General features: G+C 39.5%; 1 protein-coding gene across 1 annotated transcript in view; it reads left to right on the top strand.

Annotated features, from left to right (window-relative positions):
• LOC137950384 (chromatin assembly factor 1 subunit FAS2) overlaps positions 1 to 16,479 on the top strand; it is a 37,951-nt gene extending 21,472 nt beyond the window's left edge. The window contains exons 3-12 of the mRNA XM_068796827.1: positions 6,565 to 6,591; positions 6,690 to 6,762; positions 6,842 to 6,945; positions 7,022 to 7,236; positions 7,334 to 7,436; positions 14,683 to 14,755; positions 14,921 to 15,009; positions 15,350 to 15,488; positions 15,593 to 15,687; positions 15,988 to 16,479. Coding sequence (XP_068652928.1) covers positions 6,565 to 6,591; positions 6,690 to 6,762; positions 6,842 to 6,945; positions 7,022 to 7,236; positions 7,334 to 7,436; positions 14,683 to 14,755; positions 14,921 to 15,009; positions 15,350 to 15,488; positions 15,593 to 15,687; positions 15,988 to 16,196 — 1,127 coding nt within the window. The 3' untranslated portion in view covers positions 16,197 to 16,479. The remainder of the gene's footprint in view (positions 1 to 6,564; positions 6,592 to 6,689; positions 6,763 to 6,841; positions 6,946 to 7,021; positions 7,237 to 7,333; positions 7,437 to 14,682; positions 14,756 to 14,920; positions 15,010 to 15,349; positions 15,489 to 15,592; positions 15,688 to 15,987) is intronic.
• Positions 16,480 to 16,715: the final 236 nt, after the last annotated feature.

Below are 16,715 nucleotides of genomic sequence, written 5' to 3'. Positions count from 1 at the left end.
TTCCTTTTAAAAATAGCAATTTTAAAGGAAAAGCCCAGTCTCTTCTGCCAAAACACGAACCTTCACCCCACCAATCATATATAAGAGATTCAAAATTTTGATTAGAGAGCCATGAGTTTTCAAAATGGAATGGAGAAGGCCCCCATTTCTCGAAGGAGGTGGAGAGCATGATAGGCCAGTGATTCAGAACCCATCTTATTAAGCACCCTCCCAGAGACGTTACCAAAAAGTTGTAGCCAGTCTGGGCAGGCCAAAAACCGGTCCAATTTTTAGAGCATAGGCTGTCGTTGGCTTTTAGACCAAGTATAACTTTTCCCGGAGAGAGAAATCTTGTCAAGATTACACCCACCAATGAAATCCGAAAACCCCCGCATTGAGGCAGATATATGATTTGACGGGGGTTTCTTCTCATTGTAGAATCGGATGGCACTAAAATCTCCCACAAATATCCAGGGGAGATTCCACAACCGATAGAGCTCCACAAGCTCATCCCAGAAAAATCTTCTCTCCCTATATCTAGTCGGGCCATAGATTCCACCTAAACACCATATATTGCCGGAGGATTTATCTCGGAACTGGATTCCCAGAGAGAAAACACCCTCAGTAATATTGATAGTATCCAAAATAGTAGAATCCCAAGCTACAAGTATGCCACTGGAGTGACCAATGGCATTGAGAGCCACCCACTTTATTGAAGGACATGCCCACAACTTCATGGCAATGGAGTCAGTCATCTCCTGACATTTTGTCTCTTGGAGAATCACAATTGAGGGCTTATACTAGGAGAAGAAACTTGAAATCAAAATGCACTTCTGAACAATACCAATAACTCTAACATTTCATGATACCAGATCATGGTTACCTCTTTTTGTACTCCCGTAGGGGAGCTGTCCCTAGGCAACTGCCCCTTATAAACTACTCCCATGAGCCGCACCAAATTCATCATTTGTTGCCATGTTTCATCATCATACCTATGGCGTTCAACTTGGAGTTCCTCCATGTGCTGGGATGACCGATCACTTGAGGAGGAGGTTCTGTGATTTGGAGAGGGGGGGGGGGGGGGGTTGGGACTGGCTTCAGCGTGAAGGGTAACACTCTCCTGGCGATGCCATCGCCTTTGGTATGTTGCTAGAACAAGGGGAGAAGTACAGTGCTTGGGAGCAAGGTTTTCGAGAGTAGACATAGGATTGAGATGGTTAGGGTCTCTTGTTTCCAAGTTAGGGTGAGAAGGGGAGGTGGGGTGCTGCGCCATTTCGACACGTTGAGGAGCCAAGTCTTGTTCAACGAAAATACCGAGGTGGCTGGATTTGGGATTTTGGTTATCAGGGAGTTGGGTGTTCTAGTTGCCGAAGGAGGCAGAGCTTAAAGAAAGGGGGATACCATTGGGTTCGAATCCCGTGCAGTTGCGTCTTGGGTAGAGGGAAGGGGGTACAGCTGGAGGGACTTTTCTGGAAAAGGGGTTTGTCAGGAGGTTGGTGACAGGACTGAACGAAAAATTTGAAAAAAGAGGAGAAAAGGACGATGTTGCCATCTTGGAATCGGGAGATCTTGGGGAAGCTCGAAAAACATGAGTTTTCTGATGGACTTTGGGAAAAGGGGGTGGATTTATGGGAGACTTCAGACGGACTTTGGAAAAAGGAGGTGGAATGATGGGAAATTTCAGCATTGGATTTCGGGAAAAGGTGATTTGATGGGGGGACTGACGTTGTACCCTTTTCCTTTTTAGGAGATCGGGATTCAAATTTGAAATTTCTTTTTGAAGAACGAGATTTAACTTTGAAATTGATGAGACAACCTCGGTATTCGTGTAATGGTAGGAGCATACCTGGAAGATCTCTCCAAGAAATTCAAAATTGAATTTGAATCCGAGTTGGAACTTGGAAGGGAAGTTGACTCAACCGAGTTTGAGTCACTGCGTTGAGTTGACAAGGTGTTGATTTGGCATGCAGACAGATCCTCAGATCGAGAGAGAGAGAGCGTCCCTTTTGGTGCCGGTTACTCTCCGGTGGGCTCGAAATACAAATTTCCCCAAACGAACTTCTCACCGATGACGATCTTCAGGAAGGTAGGTTCGACCCACTGCGAGGTCAGAATCAGGAAAGTCATTGCCACATCCAGGTGAGATCTTTCCGTCATGTGTTCCGCCCATTTGGTCGGAGTTCCAAATGTTTTGCAAATGCGATTCAAAACCTCATCCGACCATAACTCGATTGACAATCCTCTGACTGAGATCCACTGTCGAGAGGGCAGCTCATCGGTGTCTCCTCCCATTTCAACAGAGATACCGCCTTCTCTTGCGACCACCTTCTGGTTTTGAGGGCAACATCGACCTACTCCGTCGATCGGGGAAAAATTAACCATTTCTGGGGAGCCAACCATGCGATTTTCGGTGAGTATTCAGCTTGGATATTTTCTCGGACCCAAGAAGCGAGGAGCCCGGCATTCTAGTCATCAGCCAAGGTTTCCGCGATGAGAACTGAGTTCAAAGCCTTCCCTCCCGATGAGATGGCGTCGGAGGGTAGCGCCATTACAAGGGTTCCTCTTCGTTGGATGATTTTGAACTCTCTTATCCCTTCCTACCGAAAATAGAGAGGGAGAAAGAGATTTCTCCAACTCGTATTTCTTGTAGCCTCGGCACCTTTTCGGCCATCGGGATCGGGATGAAGGGCCTCTTCGTCCCGTTTTTGAGGGTTGTACGAAAAACCTTTTCAGCGAGATCTGGCTTTAGTTCTAGCAGGATTTTAGAGTCTCCGCAGACCCATGAAGAATCAAAAGCTCTCCTTTTTCCTTGTCTCTCCGTATTCCTTCCTTTTACCTTCGTCCATAGCCCTTTATCCTCTTGCTCTAGAGATTTCCCTTTGTCATCGTAGCTCTTTTGTGATATCGTGACAGCAGTTTCCCATCCGCAAACAAAGGCTGGGGAGGGCCGAAACTGGGAGACAAGGATTTTTGGTGAGGGGCCTCGTGAGGGGCTCCACCCTCCTCGTGTCCCCGTGTCATCTTGCCCGTCTCAAAACAACGTCATCCTCATTTAACAAATTTACATTTCCTTCTAAAGGTGCATCCAAGAATAGTACAAAATTGCAATATGCGACTCCTACATCATCCTACTGTTATATGTTGATGACATGTTGATAGTAGGTGCTTGAAAACAGGAAATAGATAAGTTAAAAAGGTAGTTGTCCAAGAAGTTTGCAATGAAGGATTTGAGTGTTGCAAAACAAATCATTGGGATGAGGATTACTAGAGACATTGATGTCTTGAAATTGTCACAAGAAGAATATGTGAAGAAGGTGTTGAGCAGATTCAACATGAATGATGCAAAATCAGTGAGTACTCATTTGGCTAGTCACTTTAGGCTATCTAAGGTGCAATCACCTTCTACAGAGTAGGAGCGAGCCAACATGGCCAATGTGCCTTATGCTTCTAATATTGGCAGTCTCATGTATGCCATGGTGTGCACTAGACCAGACATAGCTCATGTAGTGGGAGTTGTGAGCAGATATATGAGTAATTAGGGTAAACAACATTGGGAAGTAGTGAAGTGGATTCTCAGGTATTTGAGAGGCACTATAAACTCAACCTTATGTTTTAGAAAGTCAGAATTGGGATTACAAGGTTATGTAGATGCTGACATGGCTGTAGACATTGATGGCAGGAAGAGTACCACTGGATATGTATACACATTGTGTGGTACAATAGTTAGTTGGGTCTCTAAGTTGCAGAAGATAGTTGCTCTTTTCACTACTGAGGCAAAATATGTCGCCGTGACCGAAGCCAACAAAGAGATGGTATGGTTGTAGTCTTTCTGGGAAGAATTAGGTCTCAAGCATGTGAAGAATGTGTTATATTGTGACAGTTAGAGTGCTATTTATTTAGCAAAGAACCCTGTTTATCATGCACATACAGGCTCGTTATCACTTCATTGGATCGGCTCTTTAAGATGGAGTATTAACACTTGAGAAAATTCAAGGGAGTCAAAATTCGGCTGATATGTTGACAAAGATTGTTACGATTGAGCAACTGAAGTTGAGTTGGACTTCTCTTTGAGGTTTGAGAAGTTGTAGTTGTTGCAGAGGAGATATTGATGATGGATTAGTTTCCAAGTGGGAGATTGTTAAGCTGTGGAGCCTAATCAACGCTTTATGCTGAGTCGGGTCATGGGTCGAGCTTTGCGGTAAGGTCGCTATGGGGGTTGGAATGGAGGCGGGGAGTCCCCCTCCTGGGGGTTTGAGGGCAGAGGCCCCGAAAGGTCCACGATATATTGACTGTCGTTTCATTATGGGCTGTTTGGGGATTTCACTCTTGTATCACGGTTGCCCTAGTTTTCTCTTTATATTTGGGGAGCCACTATTAGGGTTCATCATTGCAGAGAATCATCTGTTGTGGCCCGAGAGAGAGGTTAGATAAAAACACCTTTCAGGTATGCGATTTCTCTTGTAAACTATTTCATCTTCATAATGGATTACTGGAACAACGGTAGACAGGAGTTAGTCTCATCTTGATGCGAACCTGTATAAATTTGATGTGTTATTCTGTGCTTGTTTTTCCTTTCTTTTACGATTATTATTATTGTTCTTGTTAGTTTGGAATTAGGCATCTAATTCCTAACAGGTTGGACTAGACCCCTCGTCACTCACCTTGCTGCCACTGTTTGGCGTCTCATGGTCCCCCCTCGGGTGAGATTCTTCTTGTGGAGTGCTTGCCCCAATAAAGTTGTCACTGTTGACAATCTCCTTCGGCGCAACAACTCCTCCTCAGACCCCCTTTGCCCCTTTTGTGGATTAGAGGAAGAAACTACTTGTCACATCTTTTTGCATTGCTCCTTTTGCCTGGCAGGTTTGGACATCTCTCCTCAGTAGTATGGGTCTCCGACTCTGCCTCCCTCATGACTTGAGCACTATGTGCCACTACCCCTCTGGGGCCCGCCTACCCAGCCTGGGTAAGCTCCTCTTATCTGCTTGTGTTTCCCATATCCCTTGGTGCCTCTGGAAGGAGAGGAACTCTTGACGATTTGGTTGTCTCCCGCACGACTATTGAAGTTACTTGCACTGCCACGGGCCTCATCTCTACCTGGATCCACACTAGAAAGGAGTTCAAGCGTCTCTCATGCGCCCCACTCCATACCAATTGGAAGATGATTGCTCAGATGTTCACTCCTTCTACCCTCCTCAGGTGGTTGCTTGGGTTCCTCCTGATCACTTCAAGCTCAACTTTGATGGCAATGCACTTGAGAATCATGGGATGGTCGGTTTTGGCGGGGTGATCTTTGACCCTGGCGGCACTGCTCTTCTCTCCTACTCTGCGCACCTCGGCATTGCTCACTCTACCACGGCGGAGCTTTCGGATCTTCTCCATGACCTTCGTATCTTCAAGGATCATTTTAGTGGCCCGCTCATTGTGGAAGGCGACTCCTGGGTGGTCATTAGATGGTGCTCCTCCTCATTCCCTCCATGGTGTCATTGACAATTTTGTTTTTTATATTATAGATCTCATCTCCTCTATCCCTTGTTCCTGATCTCATGTACTTAGATCAGCCAATTCGGCTGCAAACTCTTGTGCTAAATTGGGTTCCTCCCTTCAATCTCTTGTTGTAAGGGGAGACCTTCCTTGATGTACTCTTTTTCTTCTTGAAATAAATTCATTACCATTTTTAAAAAAAAAAGATAGAAGGTCAGCTATACATTAGAAAGATTCTTCTCTTCCTAGTTTGAATAGTTCAAAATGAAGGGAGCCTAACAAGGGTATAGCGTGTAGAATGAATTTTGGGTAGCTGAAGCCAGGATTAGCTTTTGGAATGTGAAGCACAGGTGCAGGCCGCAAAGGTGGATCAGTATTCTACAATTAATACTAAACTGGCCATGCATTATGGGCCAGTGTTGAGAAAGGATGAAGCGGCAAATATGAGTGTTGATGTGGATTTGTGGTAGAACTTTGACAGAATTAAAAATGAGGAAGTCAGAGGACAACAAGGAGCACAGAGAAAACAAGAGAGTCATTTTATATGGTTTGGACATGTTCACAGCTCATTTGGTAGTCCACTGGTTAGAAATGTTACATGAATGTTCTTTGGAAGATGGCAAGAAAGCAATGATAGATTGACAAAGCCTTGACGAAAGACTTAAAAAGAAGGTAATCTTAACTATGCAACTAAAAATGATGGAACAAGAAGGACGAGGTGGATTGATGTAGGCAGCCAAACTTATTTGGAACAGGGTTCTGATATTGATCCTGAGATTGATGATATTTACTTTTCTGTGTTGTTCTTTCACCTTTACAGACATTTTCTTCATTGATTTTGATGCTCTCTATGGTGCCTTTACAACAATCAGAATGAAATAATACTAGTCTTTGATGAGTATAGCAAGTTGATTACTTTGAGAAGGAAAATATTTTAATTTGTTTCTGAATTTCTATAATGTGCTTTTTAAAAAACCATTTTCTGTGGATAATGACTACTGAATTCTAGTAGAATAGCTCTAGTGAAGATGGGAACAACTAATTTTATATCCTTTATTCTGTCCTTAAACATGGATATAATACTCCTTTCTTGATAATTTGCAGGAGAACATCTAGCTTCTGGTGCTGATGGTATGTTTTTTCAATGTTTTTATTAAAGTTTTTGTTTCTTTTGCGTTTCTTGAACTTTATTTCCGAGGTAGATGCTCGTAACTGACTCACGATTATAGGTGGTGACCTAGTCATATGGAAGTTTCTCTCTTTGGATGATGGCCCCTCTTGGAAAGTGCTTAAGACGTTATCGTAATACTTCTCTGCCTGATTATTTTCTCTTCTCTTCTCTTTGTTTTAATTTTTGTTTGACTGGATCTATTGGACTCAGATATCATCGCAAGGATGTTTTGGACCTGCAATGGTCCCCAGATGGCACATTTCTAGTTTCTGGCTCAGTGGATAATTCCTGCATTATATGGGATGTTAATAAAGGTGAATGTAACAAGAATTAGTTGCATATAGGAGTAACTGTGTTGATTTATACTCATGACAGTTGTTGTTACTTCAGGGTCTGCCCATCAGATCTTGGATGCCCATCAGCACTATGTTCAAGGTGTTGCATGGGACCCATTGGGTCGGTATTTGGCTTCCATTAGTTCAGATAGGACTTGTCGAATTTACATTAATAAGAATCAGACAAAGACAAAGGGTCTTGACAAGAGAAATTATGTTTCTCAGTATATCCTTGTAAAGTCAGAACGACAGAAGGTAGATGACTGTAAGGTAAGAAGGCTGCAACTTCAATTTCTAGCAAATCATTATATAAATCATTATATATGGAACCTTCTAAAATGTTTCTATAACATTTCTATACATTCAGATGACTTCAGTGAAGAGCCATTTGTTCCATGATGAGACACTGCCATCCTTCTTTCGAAGATTGGCTTGGTCACCTGATGGATCATTTTTAGTTGCACCAGCAGGTATAGAGGTTAACTGTGTTCCGAGCAAGGACTTGGTCTTATTCCCTGTCTTTAGAAATTTATCATACCCAACTGTTAGATATATGTAGAGCTTTTATCTGATTAATATTGATGGTTTATCTAATGTGATATTTGTTTTCTATATTTCATTAAATTTTGTAAACCAAAGCCTTTTTCTTGATGATATTGGTTAGTTCATTTTTCTACATGCACAGAATAACTGTTGGAGTGAACATGGTGCAGCCTTAGCTGAAAACCAGAGAAACTATGTCTTAGGAATAAATAATTAAAATTGATAAAAAAATTTCAACTTCCATTTATTATAAATCGGTACAAGTGCTGCTTATATTTTGCCAAAAGATTGGTACTTATAGCCTTTTTTGACTCTAAATTCATGACAGCCTATGCATCCCATGTGACTCACAGAATATCATGCAAACAGTTTAACTCCTGAAACTTAAACTCAGCTGAAGCCATACATTTTTTTATTTTATGTTTTTTTTTTGCTGTGATTTCCTAATCATCCTATGGGCTTAGATGAGCCTGCTCATAGTTTAGGACTTTCTACTTGCTAACAGTAGACATTCCTGTTATTAGCAGTAGAAATTCCTGTTCATTTTAACCAGCCATAGGATGATAACGTAGTACACTATTCTAATGTTGAAGAAATTGCTGAAAAGTATGAGGACAAACTAAGTCATCATAAACCATTGAAAGTTCTTAATGAAAGAAGGAAGCAAAAAGAGGAAGAAGAAGACAGAAAAGAATGCAACTTTTTTTGGAAAATTACTTTTTTGGTACTAGGATTAATACTTTCTATCAAAAGAAAGTTAGCAAGTGTCTACTTTAATTAGTTTCCTTGTTTATTAACGTTCCAATTAGGAGATTTGTACTTTTGAAAGTGTTGGTTAGTAGTTTGCTTTATTAGTAGTCAGTTTAGGAAACTCATAAAGTGTTCATTGTTGGTAGTTTTTATTTAAGTTAATTATTGGTTAATTGCTTGTTTGTTTGTAAGTCACAATTCAATTGTAATTAGGAAGTCTAGTCCTAGGAGAATTCTACTAAAATGATGTAGCTATTTTGTTAAGTCAATTTGGAGCACCATTGTTTTCTCTTTTTTTTACTGAGAATAGTTACCCACTACAAAATAAAAATAAAAATGGCTAGTTGCAAAAAAATCCTGAAAATTCAAGTTTTTTCTTGGAACTTGAAAACCAGGAATTCCCTATCATTGAGAAGGTGGTAGTTGGGTATCTCGTATTCCAGCCTTATCTATCAACTAAATTTCATCAATTTTGCAGCGTTAGATGATACCACGTACAACTAAGAAAGGTCATTAAGGAGAAGGAATCTTCCAGGAAATGGGTAAATTGTGGACAATTTTGCTACCTTTTATATTGGAGCTACTTTAGATAATAAGCGTTTTTTTTTTTACCAAGACATTCAGAAATCTCATATCATGTTTTATTATGTGTTAGTTGAAATAATTCTACTTAGATTAGTGCTAGGAAAAGTCTTATAATTGTTAGTTAGAAAAAAGACTTCCTAACTTTGGCAATCATTTATAGACGGACCTGGACCCAACTTTAGCATGGTATTAGAACAGAACATCTGTTCTGTTGGGCCTAGTTTGTGCCCCTTTTATGTTGTTCACAACTTAGGCTTGTTGTCTGTTTGTTGAGGCTTGGAAATGAAAATGTTAATGGGAATTATCCCACTTAAATTAGGATTATGAAAACTCCTATTGTTATTAGCCGGAAATAGACCTCCTAACAATGGATAGTTATTTGGGATGGACCTAGACCCGACTGTAACATTATGAATAATAGGACATACTTTTTCTTCTTCCTTGAATAAGGTCTCTCTCTTTGTTTCTAATTCATTGCGTCTGCTTAAACTGTAGTGAATTTTCTGTTCTTTAAGGTTGTACATACACATCTTGGGTTGGAATGATACTTTCATCTTTTTCTGGGAGTATGTTTATACCACAGAAGTAAATTGAAAAATAGAGCAAGTTGTAGCTGTTAACTGGATGTTCAAAAGATTATTTTGTGTAAAGTTGATCAATTGTATCTCCTATTCTTGTTGGCTTTCCAGTCCAGACATCTTACTTGACAAAGGAAAAAAATAAAATTACATGGTATGACATAAACCAGTAAATTGATTATTAGATGAAAGATCCAAATTCAACATCCAATATTGTGAAACTAACACCGCTTGAAGATTTGATTTTCCAGCATTCATGTGCAAGAAGTAGCAATGAAAATGAGTAACACGCAGAAGAATAAGGCTGTTTGATATGGCATCACTGAGCAATTGAGGCAACGATTTTTCCGTGTCCATTTTTCTTTGATTTCCCTAGTCACTTGTCATATCCTTTTGAAAGCGCCCCTGACCACAATAAGTATTGAAGTTGGGTACATGTTTTTCCCAAAATGTCTAGCCAAAGATGGAATTCTCCGAATAATTCTGCCTCTGTGCTGATTTGACACCATCTTCTAGAATTTTCTTAGACAATTCTGCTCTTTCTTGATGCGTGCCATCTTCTAAAGACTTCTCTTGGACTATTTTACCCCTGGACATGTTGGGTCTCTGCCTTCCAGAGTCTTCTTTGACTCTTTTGCCCCTAAAGATTTGGTGCCCTTTTCTTGGGCCATGTTCTAACAGTTTTGCCCCTCCTTGGCGCCACTTGTCCTCTCCTCCTTGTTGACCTTCAACTCCTCCTTTGACTCTCTTTTGTTTTCGAAATGCCACCTTTGACTCTCTTATTTGACACAAATAATTTCCTAAGGATTTCTAAAGTATGACTTGATCCTACTAGGCTCACACAGGGGCTTATATTTATTATTATTTTAGTAATCTCTATTGGCCAACATGGCCTATCATTATATGCATTAGTGAGGCTTCGTAACAGGAAATGAACTTAAATTAGATATTTTACTCCTAAAACCTAGGTAAATGGGTAATCAGATACAAAGTACCCTATTACACAAATCCGTTCTATTAAATGAAAGACAGATAATTGGATAATATTACTCCAATCCTTACACAGCTAAAGTTTTTTCTTCCATGTGTTTATAATTGGATGAGTACAGCAGTAAAGCTAATTGGCCAAAATTTCCACCCCCATTAAGAGGGTATCTATGGTGTTCTAAATTCTATGGATGTATGGATGTCCCAAAGTCATATCTTTGTCGATTCTAGGTTCTAATTTGGCCTTAGTACTATGATTTTATTTATCTCTACTACATATGAAGTTTTTGATATTGTTATTTTTTTTGGGAGAAATAATCCTTTAGGAATATTAAATTGGGGAAACTGGCAAGTTAATCTCCATAGTTTAAATGAATGTAGAGGCAACTTAGACCTAGCGTTTGACCATAGTGATAGGACCTATCTTCTTTAATTAAGTGTAGGGAAGAAGTGAATTTGGAGGAAAGGCAGCTGTGAAAAAAAAGTAAGGATAATTGTAGGGAAGAAGAGGAAGTAAGAAGAGAGAAAGGGAGATATTGAATGAGAGAGAATAGTCACGTGGGAGGTTAAGAGAGAAGAGATAGAGAGCTAGGAGGGTTGAGAACTTAGAAAATTAAATAAGAAGGAAAAAGGAGAAGAAGAGAAGAGCCTTTGGGTTAAGGAAGAGAAGAGAAGAAGAGAAGAGAGAAGAAAAAGAATTTGGGTTAGGGGATGAGTGAGGAGAGAGGAGCACAAATTTTGGATGATAGGGAGAGATAAAAACATAAATTTAAAAGAGGCTTTGGGCAAAATTTTACTCTGGCCTAACCTCTTTTTACAATGTTCAATTACATTCATAATAGAAGCTCCTAGTTTAATTATGACTTAAATAACAAATAGACTAGAACTCTAAGACTCTAGGACTTTCTAACTTAAGAAATTACATAAAAAATGGGAACTAAGACTTTTAATTAGGAAAACCACTTTTTTGACTTTGACTTTGACTTTTTCAAATAAAAAAGACCAAACTACTGCTAAAGGAGTCTCCCCTTGCTTCTTCCAATTGGTGCCCAATTTGCAATAATTTCTCCTATTCTACCACTATTACAAAAAATACCCCAGTGATACCTCTATCTCCTCTTCTACGATAATATTATGGACTATATTATTCCCCCCCTCCTCTTGAAGAGCAACCTTGTTCTCGAGGTTGTTAATTGGAGTAAAGCTATGGAGAGTGGAGTCCTCCTCGAGGACATAGATGGAAACATTAACCCTTGCTGCGACGGTTCTCCTTCTCTTCATTGAGAGCTTCTTGAATGGTTTCCATGGAGAACTACCCTTAGGTAGGGTAGCTTTGCTGGTTGTAGTTGGAGTAGAAGATTGTAGTGGCTGGATAGAAGGTCTTCAAGGTAGGGACTTGATAAGTGAAATTTTTTCCTCTTGAACCCTCATGGTAAATTGCTTTAATGACGGTCTTTGGGTAGAAAACTCTTACTTCATCAGCCAACTCAGGCTTAAGGCCTCCAATAAAACTTCCCACTTGTATGTGTTCTGGCCATTGGACTTTTGAAGTTGGGTCCAAGGCCCATCCCAAAATGACTAGCTAACTTAGGAAACTTATTTCACAATTAATAAACTCAAGATCTTTGTACTCACTAATCCATGTAGGACGATTCCTTAATACTCCCCCTCACGTGTAGGCCCTCTTTTATGGCTCTACATGTGGTTAATTTGGATGGAGGCCGACACATGAGTACTTGCTCTGATACCATGTGAAGTTGGGCCCAAGGAAGCTTCTTTCACAACTAATATACTTGAGATCTTTGTACTCACTAATCCATGTGGAACTATTCCTTAATAGGACTCTGTTGGTAATTCATTAAAACTCAGCTTGTTAGTCCCTAACTGAGCCGGTCTGTTGAAGCTTAGCCAGGAGAGAGTCAAAATTTTGATTCGAAGTTGACCCAAAGCGAACACATTGGGCATGGACAAACTCTTGTCAGGTGAGAAGAAGGCTGCCTTGTTGTGCCACTTGAAGCATCTTTTGGCATCCCCTTAAGTGGAAGAATACTAGCAGTACCTTTTGGTTTTCCTCAATGACATGAAAAGCAAAGAACTATTCAGTTAAAAAGCCCGACCTCTTGGGTCATCTTCTATTTTTTATTTGGGGAAGTCAAGTTTAGCTATTTTTGGGTAGAGGAAATGTGAATGAAAGGGAGGTTGCTCAATGGATCGTGGTCAAATAGAGTGAGAAGATAGGTGGTACATTCTAGAAATCTGAGGGTTAGGGTTAAAGTGATGGGTTGCGTGAAGGTTGTTTTGTTGTGGAGGGTTAGTTTTAGGGTTGGTGGAAATAAGTGTGGTGCGGGCTGATTTGGGGGATAGGGTAGTATTAAGAAAAGAGATTGTCATGGGGTGGGAGGTGGGATTGGGGATGTAGTAGAGTGGGGTATGGGCTGGTGGTAGTTCCTTAGTGGTAGGGGTGGGAAGAATGAGGATTGGGGTGGGCTCAAGATGGTAGGACTATGCAATGGGGTATATTGAAAGGCTGCGGGTTGTGGGGGTTAAGTGGCGTTGGATGGTGTGGGCATCAAGGATGGTGGGAGAGAAAGTGTAGAGGCTTGTTCAAGAACTTGCCTTGAAGAAGATTCTTTCTCCGGTGGCTGAGTAGATGGTGATGTGGATCTTGAAGCTTTTTCCTCCTACCATGAATTCATCCAAAGAGTGACTTCATCTAGTTTGGTCATCATGTTGGAGACCTGGTCTCCAATAGCTTTAAATTGAGTTAGAAGTCCAAAAATATCTTCAGCACTAGGGCCTGCAATGCTGTTTCTTCTTGTTTTTTCCATGCTTCTAGTGTTGACCAAGACTAGAAAAGGTCCCAATGGAGGACTGATCTGACACCATAGGGATGACCTATCTTCTTCAATTAATTGTAGGGAAGAAAGTGAAGAGGTTAGGCAGCTGGAAAAAAAGAAGGTAAGGATGATTGTAGGAAAGAAGAGGAATTAAGAAGATAGAAAGAGAGAGATTGAGGAAGAGAGAGGATAGTCCCGTGGGAGGATAAGAGAGAAGAGATAGAGGGCTAAGAGGGTTGAGAATTTAGAAAATTAAAGAAGAGGGAAGAAGGAGAAGAAGAGAAGGGCCTTTGGGTTAAGGATGAGGAGAAGAGAAGAAGAGAAGATACAGAATTAGGTTCAGGGGATGAGTGAGAAAAAAGAGGGAGAGAGGAGCACAAATTTTGGAGGAGAGTAAGAGACAAAAACATAAATTTAAATCAGGCTTTAGGCATAATTTTGCCCTAGTCTAGCCTCTTCTATTTATAGAATTCAATTACATGCAAAATAGAAACTCTTAATTCAATTATGACTTAAACAACAAGTAGACTAGGATTTCAAGACTCTATGACTTTCTAACTTAAGAAATGAAATAAAAAAGGGAACTAAGACTCCTAATGAGGAAATTGACTTTTTGACTTTGACATTTTCAAATAAAAAGACCAAACTACCCCTAATGGGGTACCACCTTGCTTCCTCCAAATTGGCGCCTAGTTTGCAATTATTCTTCCTATCCTACCCCTATTAAATACAAAAAATTTCCTAGGGATCCCTCTAGCTCCTCTTCTATGACAATAATGTCTTATATCACATAGTTACCTGAAACTATTTAGGGAGGGTGGGCTTTGCATCCTCGCTTCATCAGAAACTCATATTTGCAACTATAATGAAACCTTAACTTTTATGGCAACCTTTTGGAGACTTTAAGGAAGTGTGTCAGAAATATTTTCCAATATTTTTATTAAAATTACACTAAAAGTCAATGGAAATTTATTAAATTTTCATTGAAAATTCTATATTAATCTGTTTGCTTAAAAAAAGAACTAAAAATGAAAATATTAAAGGGTTTGATTCAAATAGTTTGTTTGATGTAAAATATGTCATAATTAATTAGTTTATTTGATGGTCACTTTCTTTCCCTTTTCTACTTGTTGGTTCTTTGCCCTTTTTTATGTCCTGACAACTACGCATCTGAGCTGTTGATCCATGGATAAACTTTCAAATCTGAGACAAATCTATTTCTGATTTCGCTGATTTCCATCCTATTGATTTGAGAATGATCTCAATCACCAACTTTATGACTGTTTATTGACATTTTCAAAGTTCATAACCCTTTTAAGTGTGTGGAAGGTTTGCTTCAAAGCTGCCACAGCATTTCAAGAGATTTGGGATCACATATTGCTGTATTCTGGAAAAGAATGCACATTGCTGAGTTCATTCTGTTCTATTGGTTTCAGGAAGTAGTAAGTTCTCATCTGCATCAGAAACAATAAATACAGCATACGTTATTTCACGGAAAGATCTCTCAAGGCAAGAAGTATTGCATAACTCGTTTTCCTTTGTTGTTGTTTCCACTTTCTGCCTTTTTTCTGGCAAAATGATCACTTCTCAATGACCTAAAACCAAATTTTCCTTCTTTATTAGCAAATTTACCCAACCCCTGGTAGTTAACTAAAACTTGTTTATATTTTGCAGGCCTGCATTACAATTACCAGGTGCAAGCAAACCTGTTATAGCTATAAGGTTTTGCCCTGTCCTTTTTAGCTTACGTGGTTCTAACAAAGGTCAGTTTTGCTGTTGGTAGATGGTTTGGTATTTTGTTATTTTATTGTCTTTCTAGGGAAGAAACTTTCTGAGCGTTAGAGCTTGCTAAATGAAGATTTGGTTTTTTGGTGGGGCATCTAATTAAAATCCATGACATTAGGCAGTAAAACACCAGTTTTGCTTTTGGTAGATGGTTTGGTATTTTGGTGGGGCATCTAATTAAAATCCATGACATTAGGCAGTAAAACACACAAACAATGGAACTGATATTCTGCCAGCAAATAGGATTTTCTTGGTCGTGTGATTGTCTCTCATCCGGCAGATACATGGTGCCTTACCTTGATAACTGAACTTGTGCAGATGGCTTGTTTAAACTACCATATCGAGTTATCTTTGCGGTAGCTACCTTGAACTCTTTATACATTTATGATACTGAGAGCATTCCTCCTATAGCAGTCTTGGCTGGTCTTCACTATGCAGCTGTTACCGATATTGCATGGTATATCCAACCTACCTGTTACTTTCATCAGTTTCATGATACTACTAAATTTGGAGGCTACAACTCTGGGGTGTGTTTCTCACCATTACTCCTTATTTCGCAAGGTCATCTGATGCGAAGCATCTTGCAATGTCCTCCCAAGATGGATACTGTACACTAGTAGAGTTTGAAGATGATGAACTGGGGTCACGTGCTGCAGGTTTGTTTCTTTAGTTCACCAATAAATCATGAAGAAACTTCCAATTTGAAACCTCCCTCTTGCATGTCTTTTTTTTTTTTTTTTGGAATACTTGTCCCTGTAAAACAAATCACTACATTGTCTAAAGGTTTAGGGAAACTCTTTGATAACCTAGAAGATAGATCTCTATAATCTCAGAGAAGAACAATCATGCATAAAAACCATGATAAACAAGGTTAGAAGACACTCACATAGAGAAATTTGGTACAAAGCATAAGTTGTTTTTATTATGAAATTGAAAAAGTTTTATGTATGTATCAGTCACAGAGAAGGAAATCTCGGAGGCCAACAGAAGTCAAGTGGCTCCTGAACGAGATAATGTGGCTAATATGGAGATTGACAAAGTCCAAGTTGTGGATAAGGGAGTGATTTTAGATACTGCTGAAGAAAAACTAGTCGCTCCAAGTCCTGTAGGGCCAGCTCCGACGGAAAAGCCTGCAAGAAAACGCATAACACCTATACCTCTTTAGTGCTTTGTTTGTATATGTTGTGTGAGGACTATATAGATACCAGGCGGAACAAAAGGATCAGCGTTATTCGTAAATTCTCAATAATTTTTAGGGTTTGCAAGTTTGAGCAGCCAAAATGTGTTTGGCGGTGTCCATGTTATTTTTGCCCCATTGGCTGTAATTTTATTGAGAGGAAGTCAAGGATATTCTATTTCCTTTTGCATAGCGTTAATTAAAACTATGTTTACATAGCTGTAACCTCTGACTTTCGGTAAGTGTTAGAATTTGACCATTATTATTTTAAAAAGTAGTTAATGAAAATAAGATGATCAAATTTTTGGTCTGTTTGGGAATAATAACGGTCAATTTTTCATTTTTTTTCTGGGTTCCAAACAGCATGAATGAGAGAAGAAAATGATCTAGAAGAAAAAAATATGAAAAATGAAAATAAAATAAGAGTTTTTTTGCTTGGTTAGAGGAGAAATACAATTAAATATTATTTTAACTATACTTGATGCATTCTTAGTATGCAGTTTAACC

This window comes from Aristolochia californica, unplaced genomic scaffold (assembly GCF_029961685.1).
Source record: "Aristolochia californica isolate CCGP_79_NKW_82.1479 unplaced genomic scaffold, dmAriCali1.0.hap1 SCAF_14, whole genome shotgun sequence".
Lineage (NCBI taxonomy): Eukaryota > Viridiplantae > Streptophyta > Magnoliopsida > Piperales > Aristolochiaceae > Aristolochia > Aristolochia californica.
Note: the sequence above shows the minus strand (reverse complement) of the source record. Positions and strands in the feature narration are given on the sequence as shown.